The following is a 17,589-nucleotide window of genomic DNA, read 5'->3' as shown; positions in this document are numbered from 1 at the left end:
TCTGACCTCAGCTAGGCTATATTTCTATATTAGGTTGTGTGTACAAAAGTTTCAGTCCTGCCTTTATAAAGATTCTTTATTTCTTATTGCTGCAAATATTTATTGAGTACCTACTGTGTATCCAAGAGTATTCTAGGACTTGGTGATGCAGAACTCAACTTGGCCCAGTTTTTGTCCTGACAGAACACCCAACACAGAGACAGCAGATGGGAAAGACCATGAACATAATACTGTGGGACAAGAATACTAGTTAATATTTATGAACTGTGTACTATGTGCCCGGCAGTGTTATATGGCTTAACTCAACAAAGTAGTCACTGTTATTATTGCATTTCACAGAAATGCAAACAGGCACAGAAAGGTTAATGACCTGCCCAAAGTCACACTGCTAGTGGTGTCACATCAAGTATGAACAGATGTGAGGACAGTGAGGAGGGGTTTCTCACCTGGGGAGGCAAGGAAATCTAAGAGAAAAGTGGCCTTTCAACTCCCTCTTTGAAGTTATCCTCCTTGGGAAGAGGCCCCAATCAGAGAGGGAAAATATGCCAAGGCATAGAAACAAAATAACATGACAGTAACATCTCAGTATCATTGGAGATGCAAAAAAATGAGATTAGAGAAGTCAGATGAGTTAGGTCTAGCCTTGTGTAGCCTGATAAGGAGTTGTTTATTGAGAAAGCAGGAAAGACAGTTGAAAGATTTTACATAATGGTATTAACAGGGGACCTGGGGAAAGTCATGAGGACAGAGAGTCCCCATGAAAAATAAGAAAGGTCAGAATTAAGGCTGTGGTAAATGTTTGGGACATGGGGACAGATATGAGAGAGATTTAAGGGGGAAATTTGACAAAACTTGGTGTTTGGATGTGAGGAGGAGGAAGGAATTTCAGATGTCTGGCTTGGATTACTTGAGTGGGAGGTGTCACCATTTTGTGAGATGAGAAATGAGAGGAAGAACAGGTTTAGAGAGGAAGGAATGGTGAGCTTCAACAACAACAGCAACTGCAAGGTGTTGAACTAAGTGGTCAGACCACTTTAGATAGAGAAGGAACACAGAGGTAGGTAAGATGTTGGCAACGTTCTCGTTTTAATTTGGGTATTTGGTTCACATGTGTTGTTAGATGTCATAACTTGTATGTATATTATATATGTTCTCTAAGATGAATCAAACATTACATAAGAAATTTAGAAAGTGATGTTTGATAAACCTGCTATAGGAAGAAAAATACCACACTACTTTAAGACTTTGAGAAAGCATCCTAGTTATCCCTGTATGTGTATGCAGTTACTTAAATGCTAGTAATGCAAAGACCATTTGATTTACCTGATGCTTTCTTCACACATTAAAAATTAAAAATAAAAAGAGAACTAGGGGATCAATGGCCAGCAGAAGATGCTATCATCTGCTGATCTGTGCTAGTTTTCATGTGTTAGATTAATTTCTATGGCTCTCTTATTTTTAACAAATATAAGGAAGAAAGATTGGCTATTTGGAAAAAATGAAACTTTGCTTTTTGAATTACTTATGGTAATTAAGGGTCATACTTTAGCATGTTGTATTTCTGTTAAAAAATAAAGTATCTTGTTTGGAATAGAGTTATTTAATCTAGGGAGTGACTTGCAATTTTAAATGTGGTAGTTAGGGAAGGCCTCAGTGAGAAGTTGAGATTTGAGCAAAGACTTGAAAGAGGTAGGGACATTAGCTGTGCAGAAACTAGAAAGAGCTTCCCACAGTGAGTAAACCAAGCATGAGCTCCAGGGTGGGGCCCTGCTCAGCACAGAAGATCAGCTTTGCTGGGGCAGAGCAATAATGTGGCCAGATACATAGACCATTGTTAAGGACATTGAAATTTACTCTGTGTGAGGTGGGTTTTCTGCAGAAGAGTACCATTATCAAATTTTATTTTAAAAGATCTCTCTACCATGGAAGATAGACTGTGCAGGCAAAAGGATGGAAGCTTGGAGTCTAGGAGGCTATTTTAATAAACCAATAAGAGATGAGTGGTGATTTGGACCAGGTGGTAGCAATTGTCAGATTCTGGATTTATTTTAAATATGTAATGCAAAGAATTGTTTAACAGATTGGCTGTGGATATTCAAAGAGATGAAATTGGTTATGTTCACCTAGAGAGTGAGTAGAGAAGAAAAGAGAATTGACAAGTTATTTCTGAAATGTATATGGAAATGCAAAGGACCAAGAATAGGCAAAGCAATCTTGAAATAGAATAACAAAGTCAACTAGTGGGATGACATACTTAATAATTAGATATTAATCATTATTAATAATTAATAATTAATTATCATTGTGAGTTAATAATAATTAATTATTATTAATTAATAATTATTCTTACTTAATTATTATTACGAGTTAATAATAATTAATTATTATTATGAGTTAATAATGGGATGAGTTAATCAGATAGCAAGATCTATTACAAATCTATAGTAATTAAGACAGTGTGCTATTGGAGCAAGGATGGACAAATAAGCCAATGAAAAAGCATAGGGTCTGGTAAGAGTCCCATCCATATATGGATACTTTTTTTATGAGATAGGTAACACTACAGAGCACTGAGGAAAGGTGGTTATTTACCATAATGATCAATTATTGGATATCTATATATCCATATAATCATAGCCCCTAATTCATACCATACACAAAAATACCAATTCCAGTCTGACTGCACGTAAAAAGTAAAACAATAAGACTTCTAGAAGATAAAATAGAAAAATGTCTTCATGACTTTGAAATAAGGAAAAACAATCTTAAAACAAGACACAAAAGGCAATAGTCATAAATGAGAAGACAAAATTAAAATTAAGTACGTCTTTTAAACAAAAGACACTGTTAAGAGAGTAAAAAAGAAAGTCGAGTGGGAGAAAATATAAATGGCGCACATTCAAAATATATTTTAAAAAAAATGGACAAGGGACTTTACACCAAAGAGGAGAAGGACATATTCAAATAGCCAAGAAACCTAGGAAAAGGTTCTCTTACTTCTCTTTCTGGAGTGGTGGCAACATTATGTAATGCTGAACCATATTTCCATTTCCTTTGTATATCTTTGGGAAAAGAACTAGAGCTTCCTGGGTCTTTATTTGTACTACTATATCTTTAAGATGAACTACAAATTGGAGATTGTTCAAATTTTAAATTAGAATGGTATACATTTAAAGAAAATAAAAACCTACTCCTGAACATCGAGATTATTATCTAAAGAAAAGCTTTCCTACCATAACCATCCATAAACATAAACAACATTAGGCACACTTTTTATTAAGAGTTGGATGCCTTGGCCCATCTACTGAAACCTGTGATGTTGGGGATGGGGAGGTTGACAGAGTCAGAAAAATATCAAGAGGAACACTAACGTTTCATATCTTAAAAGAAATATGATTACTGGGGAAGAAGAATGCAGAGACTATTCTGTCCACAAAATACATATTTTCATATATTGTTTCAAAATTTATTTTGCCTTTTCTTAAAGATGTAACATAAAGGTAGAGGCTGCCATGAGTGGCAGTTATTGTCATAGGAGGAAGGGGTTTTCATTAGATGGCACTGGGATCCAAGGTAACCAGCATGTGTTTAGCAAGAACTGGAAATGATAAGGATGGAAAAGCATCTGTGTTTAGAATGCTCCAATGAGCAATCAGCACTCTCCTGAGATGACCCTTTGCTGTTGCTAGGTGCTCATTTCTGTTTCTGGAGTGGGTGGCAACATTATGTAATGCTGAACCACATTTCCATTCTCTTTATATATCTTTGGGGAAAGAATTAAAGCTTCCTAGTTTTTTATTTTATACCATTAATTTTTTTAGATTGAATAGAAATTGGGAGTGTGCAAATTTGGCCTAAAAATTGAATGGTGGGATGTACATTTCAAGAAAAGACTTAAGACATTATGACTTTTTGGTTCTAATTACTATCTCCTAAACAAGGGCATTTTTTTTTTATGTAGTCATAAAACTGCTATCATCTAAAAAATATAACATTGATAAAATATTAACACCTAAAGAACAGTTCATATTCAGATTGCCCAAATCACCCTAATAATGCCTTATATAGCTGCACTGTTGTTTTTAATATAGAATCCAAACAAGGATCACACGTTGCAGTCAATTGTCATTTCTCTTCAGTCTCCTTAACATAGAACAGTGCCCACATAATGGGAAATTTTAACACTCCTGTCTTTTCAGTTGATAGATCAGCTGCCTTTTGTTTAATCACTTTTTTTTTTTTTTTTTTAGGGAGAAAAACAACATAGTCAGAATTGGTGGAGATCGTACCATCTCTCAAGTGTGGGAGTAGGGTCATCCAGAACTGCTTTTCGTGAAACAATCAGTAAATGTTTCACAAGAGGCAGAGGGCTTGGTAGTGCCAACTAGCAAGCATGCTGGTTTTGTGCTGTAATTACTGACATCAGAATTAAATTAGGTGGCGGTGTGTAGTTCTTGTGGCACATGTTTGTTCTATTTTTCTGTTGATGATTTACCCAGTATAGTATAAAGTTCCCACCCCCCTTCTGATTTACTTATACAAAGCAAGTACTTAGACATTTAATCAATTTAATCTCAAGAGAAAAAAACATAGAGAATATTTTTAAATGCTTTTACAATGTTTAGTTTTTATGTTCTGATTGGGGTATTTCTATAATTTTATTTATGTTACTGTTTGTTTTCTATGTAAAATAAGGAGCCCGAACCTTCTTTCAACCTCATTAATGAAAGATAATAATATGCAGGGTTCTCATCATAAAAAGGGAGATTGTTTTAGCCCTAGAGAGTGGCATGAGAAAATTTAAAGGAAGTGGTTTAAGAAATGTGAAAATGGAATGTTGTGGCTTCCAAAGCATCACAAATTAGGTTTTAATTAAAAAGCAATGATGAGTTCACTGTTGTGCTAGAAGATACAGTACTTGGCACATAGTATGCCATCAGTGAAAGCTATTTTTAAGGTAACAGGAATTTAAAAAATTCATTTATTTGAAAGCAGAATGTTAAATTCACTTTAGATTGGCTGGTTAAAGAGTTGTGTTAATCTGCGATGTGACTCTAACTTGAAGTATACAGTAGGTATGAATGTCTGATGGGAGGACTTTGCAGCAATTTTTGATCTGACTTCAATTCAGAGAAGTTCACTTCATGGTCATGTGGTAGTGAATATATTGCACAGAATATTATAGAACCCATGTTTATGGCTTACTCATCTTTTATTTGTGTAAAGGCATGTATTTTAAGAGAAAATTTTCTCAACATTTTCAAAATGTGGTTTGTGTGTGATTTTTCTTCATTAAAAGGTTTTTTTAAAACAGATTACAACTGAGTTCTCAATATCTTCATTGTTGATGGAGCTAATGGTAAATTCGGGTTTAAACAGATCCTGTGTTTTAGGGGTGAAATAAAGAAAACAATTTTTCTAAGTTAAGTATAACTCACGAGACAGATTGATCAGATGATATGAGTAATTCTTAACTCCATCAAGTATAACCACCTAACCAGTTTGATAGGAATTGGAGATTGTGTGAATATTGATTAAAGCTGTGGATATTCCTCTTTGTAGACTTTGCACTCAATCAAAAAATGGGTCTCAGATATCTTTACACTGTATATGACAGTATGTTGGCAGGTCTCAATTACAATTACTTAGGCAACTGCTGAATGTTGACTTCATTCGACTACTAATATTGAGGATCCGTGTGCTATGAGTTATACATTATATGAAATACAAAATTTTTGTTTCGTTTTTATATAAAGGAAAGAGCACAGGTCTTGAAGTTAGAAGTTATTATGTTTTGGCTTCAGCACTTGCTGAGTGCTTAATTCATAAGATTTTAATCCCTGAGCCTTACACCTTTATCATCTGTAGAAATAGAATAATAATACCGACCCCACCTGTGAGTTTCTTATTTGTAGCGATAGTCAGAATGGAAAAAATTACACCTGGTAAACTGGGAAATGCTGTAGATTGTGGGAACTATCATCTTCTTTTAGCTGTGTAAGCCATTCTGTGGAACTTTGCCCACAAGATGTGGTGTTGAGTATTTCAAGCATTTGTAGCCCTTCATTCTATAGTGTACTCTGTATTGAGTTCAGCATTCTTTTTAAGCATTTTTCTATGGTTTAGTCTACCGCATGGTAAGCCCTGGTAGTGGGGAGTGGGGCGTGGCTGGGGAAAGAATAAAAGGATGATGAAATATAGTCTGATTTGCTGTGGATTGATTCTTGCCCCTAGTTTTATCTTAGCTTTCCTTTTACAGTAGAAATTAGAAGTTCTGGAGTAAATTTAGAAGTTGAGCTCTGACAACATGAAAATTCCAAGCTTCATAGCTCCTGATGACTATAATTAAAACATGTATAAATTCTTTCAAAGGAATTTTTACTGTCTTTCTTTCCCTGGCAGTTTTAAACTTGTGTCATTGGTTACAGAATTCAGGATTTGAGTTTTTCTCATGGGTTTGACTTTTTCTTCCTGCATGTAATTTTCGTATTTTTCTTTAAGGCCACTGAACTGTTGTTTTGCTAAATGGGAATTCTCTACTAGCAGAGATTCTTAGCAACAAATCTCTTTTTCTTGAATTCGTATAAGTCAAAAGTTACATATTATTTTGGCAATGATCACGGCATGGACTTTTGCTTCATGATAGCTGCTCAAACCATGGCATAATGACTCATGCAGGGAGAGTATTCGCAGGTACATTGGTTATCACCAGACCTTGCAACAGTTGTAATCATTTGGCCTTAAACAGGAAGAAATTCATTATTTGCAAAGATTTGTTCAATTTTGTCACTTGAGTTTACTCTAAATTTTGTTACTTGAGTAACTCTTTTTCCCTTATGACTGCTTACATTTATTTTAGTGTGTAAGGAGTTTGGCAAGTCAAGATAACTATAGTTATTTTTCATTACTTTTAAAAATCCAATTAAAGTGAAACCAGTGTACTATACTGACAGCATATTGCTCAGTCATAAGTTTTAATCAAAAGGCAAAGTAAGCATAATACTGTCACACCTTAGTTTGTTGAAATGTGGAATTCAGAAATTCAAATTCTTGAGTCCCACTTCCAAAGATTCTCATTCCTAATTGATTCCTATACACAGACATGTTTGGGAGCTAATGAACCATTTATAGAGGATGCTTTTCAAATAGTTCTCAAAGGCTTAGGATTCCTCAGAGGATTCTACAATCAATGAAATTCAGTTCTCTAAGGACAACTTAATTGCATTTGTCTCATTAATTTTCATTTGTCTGTTATTTATTCAGGTTCCTACGAAAGATTTCCTTAGAAGGAAAAATACTGCTTTAGAAAAAAGTCAAAAAACTATCATTATAAGATAGACTATTTCTGTGATTCCTTATTATTTCAGATTCTGATTCTGTTTTTCAAATTCATTAGAGACTATGTTAATATTAGAGACCTAATATTCAAACAGAATCAAAGTGAACTGTGATACAGGGCAGAAAACTTGTGCCTTCTTTATCTTACATGAAGCCCTTTATAAACTTGGTTACCATCATAACCTATCTTTTTAAATTTACTAAATTCTGTGAATTTCTTCTACATAGTGTTTTATTGTCCTCTTGACAGAAGCATACTATAATTTCCCTTGACTAAAAAGCATATAGGCAGTGGTATGCCAGTAATGCATAACAACTGGAGGAAAGGGGACCAATTCATATCATTTGCTAATTTATGACATACATACTCCCTATAATAATAGCCTATTTCAAGCAACCAGTGTTATGTCACTGAATGTGGAGCTGGGAAGAGACACACACACCATACTTAGTATTACCACCATACGGATAGTATAGATGTAAATGGCTTTAAGAGTATAGCAAAATGTAGTAAAATAATTGGGAAATGATGAGGTTTTGAGTATTTACTGTTTTTGTTATTAATATTTTCTCTATTTAAATTATTTTACTGCAAGATATCCAAGAAATTGTTTCCATGCTTATTTCTGGAAATAGATCATTTCAAAATGGGAGACTTTTACTTTGCATTTTCTACCTTATTCTGTTGTTTAATTAAGTTACATTTAGGAGCAACAATAAAAATGATATTAAAGAAGCAGCTCTTTAGGTGATTTTGATGTGAAGCTAAGTTGGGGAACCACCAGTTATAGCTACCTAAACTAAAAAATGTCCTTGGTTCTCTGGTGCCTTAGAGGTGAATTTTGTGCTTAATTGCAGTGACTACTACATTTTAACTATTTATGTCATAGTCTTTCAAATTATTTGAGAAATCTGTTGCCACGTGTATACGGTAAAATATGAAGAAAAATAGGACTAAAAAAATAGAAATCAAACTAGAAAATCAATCAGGTGAATACAAATATAAATATGCCAATTGTGAGGCCTATCAGTTGATGTAATTGAAGAAGAGATTATCATATGAGCTTCCTGGCAATCAGTGGCGGGTGTGGGGAGGAATAATTATCATTAGTTAGAACGGCATTTTCACAGAGAATGCTAAGCTTTGCATTGTACTGAATTCCAAATCTCACACATGAAATTTCATATATTGGGATACCAATATAATAGACAATGCCCTTAACATGATTCATCTAGTATTTATAGCTGCGGGTTTCATATGGCAATTTCTGTAATACACTTAAGAAAAAACAAGGATGTAATATTAAAAAGCAACTCAGTTAAAATGACTTTACCCTCAAAAAATAAGGTATAATGGTTTAGGACTATAACCTGGTGGTCAAGCTTGATCCAAATTCCTAGAGGAATAAAGATTTAGAACAAGACAGACCAAAAAAGTGGCAAATAAACATACTCATCTCCTACCCTTCATTGAGTTTATGGTCTGTGTAGACAAAGATTCTGAGACCAGGGTGGGCAGAAAAGAGTGCAGTGAATGACTAGCAATCTCTAAGCCATAGGATGGGGCATAGCAGAAAGATCTCTGCATATTTGCCATCCTTATGCCAGGATATTTTAGGTAAATTTCAGTAGTCTCAGACAGTCTTTATTGTAAACTGGATTACAGGCAATGAGATTTATACTCTTTGAGAAGGGCCTGGAGTATTGTACTTTGTATTTCTCTTTGAGAGTGTAGTATATGGTCATCTTGTTAATTATGACTAATTCATCCTAATGATCTGGTACATCCGTCTTTCATCATTCTGCATTTTGATCCTATAGTTTATTTTGTTATTTAACATTAGTTATCCTGTTTTAATTGCTAGTCTCATTGAGGTATTTGTCCTTTAGTGCATTAGAATGGCAAAATTATAATTGGTGTGTGTGGGGAGGGGGGCTAGCGTGATTTTGAAAGCAGGAGAATAAAGAGAATTTGGCAAGTAATTTCTATATGAGTATGGTCATATTACCTATTAGTATTATATAGTTTATTATCAGCAATAAGCTATTTGTTATATTTTTAATAAACTGCAATTTAAACTTTTTATATTATTAGAGAGGGAATTTGTAATCTAAAGGCAATTTTAGGAGAAATTCAAATTGTTCAGAAATTAAATGTTAACATATTTTTTTTTCTTTTAGTAGCAATTTATATACTACATGATTGTTCTAATCCATATCTTAGGAAACCAGTTCATCTGTTGAAAAAATGCCTACTGATTATTTAATTCATCTGTTTGACATTTTTTTCTTATTCTATTTTAAAAAGTCCTCAAATGGCTATTTTGATACATAACTTATAAGAATATAAATCGATATTACTCTTCTAAAGAGCAGTTTGGTAATATATATATCAGAGACCTTCAAAATTTCAGACCCTTCAACCTAGTTTTTCTACTTCTAGTATAATGTCATCCGAAAACAAACATGGTTTTTAAGTATGTATTTTGGAGTCAGCGTGCCTGGCCTTGAATCCAGCCAGTAAATTTGAAAGGTGTATGATATTGGGTTAGTTTCTTAACCTCTATAAACTTCAGTCTTCACATCTGTAAAATAGGTATGAAAATAGCACTTCTAAGTGTTATTTTGAGAATTAAATGAAGTGATACACAGAAAGTGCTTAATATCCTGTGTAGTTAAAATGTCTATAACTAGTTGCTGTTATTAGTAATTATAGAAAGACTGTTCATCATAGTATTCAAATAGTAAACATATAGGAAACCATTTGAATATTTTCCTCCATATGAGGGACTATTATACTATGTAGCTGTTAAATGATTTTCTTTAAAAATATTTAAGATATACAAAAATGCTCATAATATAACATTTAGTGAAAGGGCAGAGTAAAAATCTGTATGCTCTAAGATTTCAATTAATTATGCGTAAATTATGTTATGAAGTATATTTCGAAAATATTATCTTTAAACTATGTTGTTTTAAAATATATTATAGAAAAAAACTGAAAATAGTAATACCAAAATGTTAAGAATGGATCACTGTTAATAATTCTTAAAACTAAGTGATAGGTATAGGGGGACTTATATAAATACTATTCTACTTATGTATATTTCATTGTTCTTATTTTTTCAAAGTGATAAGAATAGTTTATAAAGCAGAAAGTTTAAATCCTTGGAATTAGTTCTTTATAACTTGTTTAAATGTGAATTAACCTTGATCACTTTTGTTATTAAGCTATTATTGATGCTTTTTCAAGGTTTTTAAAGCATTTGAGAGCATAATATCACTCTTGTGAAAAGTTTGATAAAAATTATAATGTATGCGTGTGGAATAACCTTTAACAAAAAAGAAAGATGGTTCATTCAGTAATGGAATTACTATTGATTTTTATTCTTTTTTATACTCTTCTACATCTTCCAAAAATTCTACAGTGAGCTGTTTTTAGGATTTTAATCACAAAAAGAAGTTTTAATCAATTTTTTATAAAATGGTGTTGATAACTTTTATGCTTAAATGACATTATTCTAATATTTAGAGCACTCTTACTAGTTGCCCCTGCGATTTACCTTTAAACATTGCTTTTTATTATTTTCTAAAACAACTTTGGTGAAGGATACATTGCATCTGAACATCTGCCCAGAAAATAGCTAATTTAAGTATTTTCCATGTATGAAAAATGATACAGGGACCATTTCCACTACTACATTCCCATAAATTTTATTTCTTTTTAAAAATAGTGTAAGTTTTTCAATATAGCTAGTGTTCTTATAAGCAGCTTTACTTTAGTGGGAGGGAAGGGTGTCTTGAGTCTTTTGGCAAAGTTCTCTCTCTAGGCAAAAATAAGATTAAGAGGAAATGAGTAACTATTTCTTCCTGCCTCTATAACTGAAACAGTATTCAAATTTATAAGTGAATTTTATTTGTAGCAACTAATTTCCTTTATAAACCCTAAGTTTATCTTGTAGGTGGCCTTCTAAAATAAACTTTATTTGATTTTATGCATTGTGCTCATGCTTTGGCTTTATGCCTGACCTCCCAGGTTGCAAACATCTACAGTAGGACCCAATATTTAAAAAAATAAACCAAAAAAAATAAACCTATAAAATATTACAGATGTTAATAATAAATTACTCAGTAATATTCACATTGGAGCAATAATAAGTTATAATATTAATAGTAGCAGTCCTTAAAAATGGTCCCAATATTCACTAAGACATTTAAATCTTTCCCATGTTCCAAATGAAATACCTCGTTCTCTACTCTTAGAAAAGTTAGGTGTTAGGAATATTGTGTTTATTTATTTGACTCTGTATTGACTCTATTCAATACAGAGGTGTAAAAATAAAGACAAAGCACTTGTATTTATAGTATCAACTAACACCATATCTTTACTATAATATAAGAAAATTCTATTTTAGAAGTCACTCATATGCTTAAAAATACGTCAAAAAATATATCAAACAATTTAAAATAGAATATGCTAAAGGCAAAATGACTAATCCTGACAAATTCTAAAGTTCAAATTAAATGTAATTTAAAATTCTATGGAGGATATTTAGTGGGGGCAGGGAGTGAATTAATTAAAGAAAAGAAATGGAGGAAAAGGAAAGTAGGAAAGATAAGGAAGGTGGGAGGCATTGCAGGCAAGAAGCAGACATTCCAGGATTGAAATAGAAATACAAGAGACATATTGAGGAAATCATGTTGGAATAGATGGTGTACATAAAGTAGTGGTTTTCAAATTATGTTCTAATGTCCCCCTTCTTTTCTCTCTTCTACACACACACACACGCACACGCACACGCGCGCGGACTGGTTGGCAAGAGGATGAGGATGCCGACTAGTGATGTCTTTAAAGCAAGGAGGTATTGCAAGAATATTGATCTGACAGTGGAGCCAGAGGCATGTTTTGGAAAACTATTTTGTAAATCAAATGAGATGACATGAGCCTAAATGTATGTATTATCAGCTGCTGGTTTGAAACTGAAAGAGGAGAATGGTTACGTGGACTCTCACCAAGGAAAAACCAACAGGACTGTGATACACAGTAGAAGGATGTTGTAGCAGGGGAAGGAGGAGTCAAAGATTCATCCAGGGGTAGAACTGAAGAATCTTGTGTTGAATTTAAATTCAGTAGTAGTACTAGATTATATGGGAATGTGGAAGATATTACATTGATTGTATCCAGATTCTAAAGGGAAATACAAAGTGAATTGAAATTATTAAGTTAAATATGTAAACTGTAACTATGATGGATTACATCTGTATAACCAGTGAGGATAAACATATAGCAGACCTGGGAGTTATGTTCTTGTTTATACCTTGGTACTTGAGGTTAGTTGCTTTCTTAGAAGTCACTAAGCTAGAGAGCCTCTATGCCTTGTGTTAAATTGAAAAGCCCTGGGCTTTGTGGCACAGCTAAAAATCTCATATCCAGAGTCTGGGTGTTGGCTTCTGGTGAAGTAGCATTCACAGGGTACTATTGTTAGATAAGGCAGAAATTGTTAATGATATGGCTTCCAGTTGGTGAGAATAAAATCCCCAGCAGGAGAAGAGTTGGTATCTATCTGACCTGGTGACATCAGTTCCAAACCCAGGGTTTAGCTTTGTGAAGGATAAAAAAGTCACCAGGGATTTACTGCTGCACCCCACCCCACCCCACCCCAAAAAAAGTATAAGTGAACTAAAAGTAGAACTATAGATATTTACTTGCTCTCAGTATAAAAAGAGCTTAATATAATCGGAAACACAATATAAATATCCATAAATATACAATATGTATTATGAGCTGAATTTCTCCCCCCCCACCATAATTCATATGTTGAATTTCTAACCCATGGTATCTTTGATTGTGACTGTTTTTGGAGATAAGGTCTTTAAAGAGGCAAGTAAGTTAAAATGAGGTCCTTAGCATGGGGCTTAATCCAATATAACTAGTATTCTTAGAAAAGGAGGAGATTAGGACACGCACAGAGACCAAGGGATGACCATGTGAGGACATAGAAAGTGGCCATCTGCAGAACAAGGGGAGAGGCCTCAGAAAAAAACAAACCTGCCAACACCTTGATCTTGAACTTCTAGCCTCCAGAACTGTGAGAAAATAAAGATCTGTTTTTTAAGCCACCCAGTCTGTGGTATTTTGTTATGGCAGCTCTACCAAACATAATACAATCTATATTTCAGCAAACTTTTTAAACAAAATCAAAAGATAATAGTAATTGGTTAACATAAAATAGACAAGGGCCTAGAATCAGTAAGTAGTACTCCAGTAACAATAAGCATACCAAGCACCCAGATTTTGTCCTTAATACCATCCTCTAATAAAAGGAACTAAGACTTCTTGGAGGAATAGCTGATTCTAGGAATGAGGCAGGAGGTACACAGTATGAGCCTGGTGCATCATGTAGTGCCAGAAAGTAACTAATTATTCAAAAAAAAAAAAAAAATCCCTCACAATTATAGAGGTATTTTGAACACAGGAACTAACTGAAAGATCTCCCAATGTTCAAAGCTTTCAGCAACAAAATAAAATATTACTGAAGTAGAACCCAAAGTATAAAATGAGTCCATATTGATATAAATCTTTGAAAAAATAAATAATGGGGAGAATAGACAAATCTCCCATGCAGAAGAATTCCAAATAATTTATGTAGATGCCCTACCCTCAAGAAGGTGGAGCATAACTCCCCACTAAAGTATGGCCTGTGCATAGTGACTTCCTTCTATAGAGTACAGCATGGAAAGGAGTGAAAGAGTAACTTTACAGTGGCAAATCTAACACATACTACTTCAGCCTGATGGTCAAGGTTAACTTCAAAAGTGAGTCATGTTGACAGTATATATCCTTGATATAATATGATGAGATGTCCACTATGCTGTTTACCTGAAACTAGTATAAAATAATATTGAATGTCAACTGTAATCGAAAAACTTTTTTTAAATGATGAAATGGTACTTAACCTCTGTGATCGTCTCCCAAAAACCCATACCTCAGTCTGATCATGAGAAAAACATCAGACAAATCCCAGTAGAGAGGCCTCCTACAATGCACTTGACTAATACTCCAAACTGTCAAAGGTCATTTCCCAAGGGAAGTCTGAGAAACTGTTATAGCCAAGAGGAGCTCAGGAGGCAAGAAATCCCAACTAAGTATATATGCAATCCTTGATGGGATCCTGCGGCAGAAAAAAAGGACACTATGTAAAAACTAAAGAAATCTGAATAAAATGAAATTTAGTTCATACATATTAATATAGGTTTACAACTGTGACAGATGTACCTTACTAATGTAATATGTTAATAGGGGAAACTCAGTGTAGGGTATATAGAAACTATTTGTGCTATCTTCCCAATTTTTCTATAAAATAACTTTTAAAATAAAAGATTCTCTTTAAAAATAAATGAAAAAAAGATAAGTAGACAAAGGATATCATACACCCCAGGCATCAAAAGGTCAGTAAACACTTGAAAAAAATTCATACTTACTAGTATTCAACAATGGACATTAAAACACTTATGAGATTATTATTTTTTTATTTAGCTGGCAAACTTTGTTTTAATGATGATACCCATGATTAGCAGTGTATAGGAATGCAGAACTACCTCTCTAGAGGGCATTTTGGTAATAGGTAAAAACGTGTGTACTATTTGAAGCAGCACCATTACAACTAGGAAGCGAATATCCATGTACACAGAAATGTTTTTCACGGTATTATGTTTAATAGGAAAAACCTGGAAATTAACCAAACACCTATAAATATGTTGTTTAAGTATATGATGGCAATCTACTGTGGAATGTAATGATAATACTGTAAAATATTTGAGGACAAAAATTTCATGACAGTAGTTGAAAATGCCAATTGTAACCCCTGTGTATGTGTGTGTGTGTGTATGTGTATATATATGTATATATATATGTTAAAGGACAGATGCAAAAATAGCATTACACAGTGTATATGTTGCTATTTTTGCATCTGGAATTCGGTGAAATAATCTTAACAGATGGCATTAAAATAAGTCCTACTTGTAATTTAGTCATTTTACAAATACTTAGAGTTATTTTAATACATATTATATAATAAATATATCAAGTTACTGTTTCACGGCACTGTCATAATGAGAGACCAATGCTTCTCAAACTAATAGAGTGAAGGACTACTTTTTCATTACCACAAATTCTGTGTGTGTATGTGTGTGCATGTGCATGTGTGTGTGCATGTTTATGTTTTAGTTATAAGACACATGGATAAAAGTAGGATTTTGCATAGAACAAATTGTTGTTGTCTATGGCTATCTTTTATTGGTAGGGTTGGGACAGTTTTTTTTTTTAAGTTTTCTACATTTTCTAATTGTTCTTCAAGGAACCAAAGAATTTTTTTGTGACAAGAAAAATGTGTTAAATGGCCATTTTTAGAAAATAACTCTTTTTTTCCCAGTGAAACTGTATCTAGAATATTGTAATCATCTTTTGTAAAAAAAATCTATATATATATATTTTTTTCACTTTGTTTTTCTGAATGGATTTAGTATATACTGAAATTTGCATTCGTACAAATTTACTGTTGTGTGTTTTCCACGTACTTTCTACTTTGCTGTTAGGTGATATATTAACGAGTTCTTAAAAGCATTATTTGATTGGCTGTCTCATACTTTTTACTTTTAGGTTGGTGTTTGGAATGCTGTATCCTGCATATTATTCATACAAAGCTGTGAAAACAAAAAACGTAAAGGAATATGTAAGTAAAGATTATGAGTGATTAATTTTAGTTTATTGTATCTATTATATACAAGACTAGAAAAATTCATTATTTTACAAACAGCTGGAATAATGTTTTGGGTTAAAATGATATAAATGTGAAGTTCTGAATTTAGTTTTTTAAAAAAAACTAATTTTCAATATGATTCTAAAGTGGAATGTCAAAAAAAGTGTATTGTCTATTGGCATTTAAATAAGTATGATTCCTAAATGAGTAATTGGATATATCTTATTCTTTTGTCTGTAAGTTCCAGTGTAATAAGAGGTTGGGGGATTAATTGTGTGTCTGCTTTTTAGCCTTGTAAATTTATAGGCACACTGAGAATATACTTCTCTAGCCCCAAAACCTTTTTCTTCTTTCATAGGTATTCTCTCATTTTCTAATTGTTTTAAATATGCAGATACCTAATCACTACTGACAATTGCAATCTTTATTCTTTTTGAATCCGACTCTATTTGTAACGATTTCCTCTTCAGTCCTCAATGTTTCTTCTCTTTCAGTTTCCTCTACCCTATTCCTTAATTTTTCTTTTTACTTTCACTAATTGTTTTTATTTTTTATACATTTTTTGTAAGTTATCATTTCCAATTTTATCCATACTGTTTAATAGTAAATGGCCTTCCCCACCTAAGTTTACAATTGGTGATGAAGTGAATTTTCAGAGACTAGTAGAAGTATAGCTTATTAGTGGTTAATCAACAAAAGTAAACAGTCAGTACTGAGGTAACTGCATATCAGTAGCTATGGTTCTTTTTTAATTGAGGTGACATTCACATAACATTAAATTAACCATTTCATAGTGAGAAATTCAGTAGCATTTAATACATTCATAAGATTGTACAAACACTACTTCTAATTTCAAAATATTTTTATCACTCCAAAATTAAAACACCATACCCATTAAGCATTTACTCCTCCCCCCCATCCTCTGGCAACCACCAGTCTGCTTTCTGTTTGTATGGATTTACCCTTTCTGGATATTTCATATTAATAAAATCATATTATATGTGACCTTTTGTGTCTAGTTTCTTTCATTTAGTCATCTGCATTGTAGCATGTATCAATATTTTATTCCTTTTTATGGCTAAATGATATTCCACTATATGCATATAGAACATTGTTTCTCCATTCATTCATTGACAGACATCTAGATTTTTCCTACCTTTTGGCTACTATGAATAGTATTGCTATAAAACATTCATGTACAAGGATTTGTTTGAGTACCTGTTTTCAGTTTTTTGAGGCATAAAGCCATGATTCTTTGTAAGGGATCTTGGATAATAGCCTCATCAAATGATAAGAGATCAGATGATTATTCTTTATTTGTTCAGGGTGCATTTTCGGCAGGAGAGGAGCCCTGATACCTTTATAACTAACCCATTTGATTGAACTTTAGAGGTTTTTTTCTCTTTTATATAAAAATAATTTTTGAATTGAAGTATATACAAATCCATCTGAGTGGTAGACTATATCTAGCAGAGGTAGAGAAGTTACTTAG

General features: G+C 33.0%; 1 protein-coding gene across 2 annotated transcripts in view; it reads left to right on the top strand.

Annotated features, from left to right (window-relative positions):
* REEP3 (receptor accessory protein 3) overlaps nt 1-17,589 on the top strand; it is a 79,719-nt gene that overhangs the window by 15,618 nt on the left and 46,512 nt on the right. For both annotated transcript variants that reach the window (XM_015592216.2, XM_006915592.3), the window contains exon 2: nt 15,998-16,070. In XM_015592216.2, coding sequence (XP_015447702.1) covers nt 15,998-16,070 — 73 coding nt within the window. The remainder of the gene's footprint in view (nt 1-15,997; nt 16,071-17,589) is intronic.

The sequence above is a fragment of the Pteropus alecto genome, unplaced genomic scaffold, assembly GCF_000325575.1.
Source record: "Pteropus alecto unplaced genomic scaffold, ASM32557v1 scaffold155, whole genome shotgun sequence".
Taxonomy (NCBI): domain Eukaryota; kingdom Metazoa; phylum Chordata; class Mammalia; order Chiroptera; family Pteropodidae; genus Pteropus; species Pteropus alecto.
Note: the sequence above shows the minus strand (reverse complement) of the source record. Positions and strands in the feature narration are given on the sequence as shown.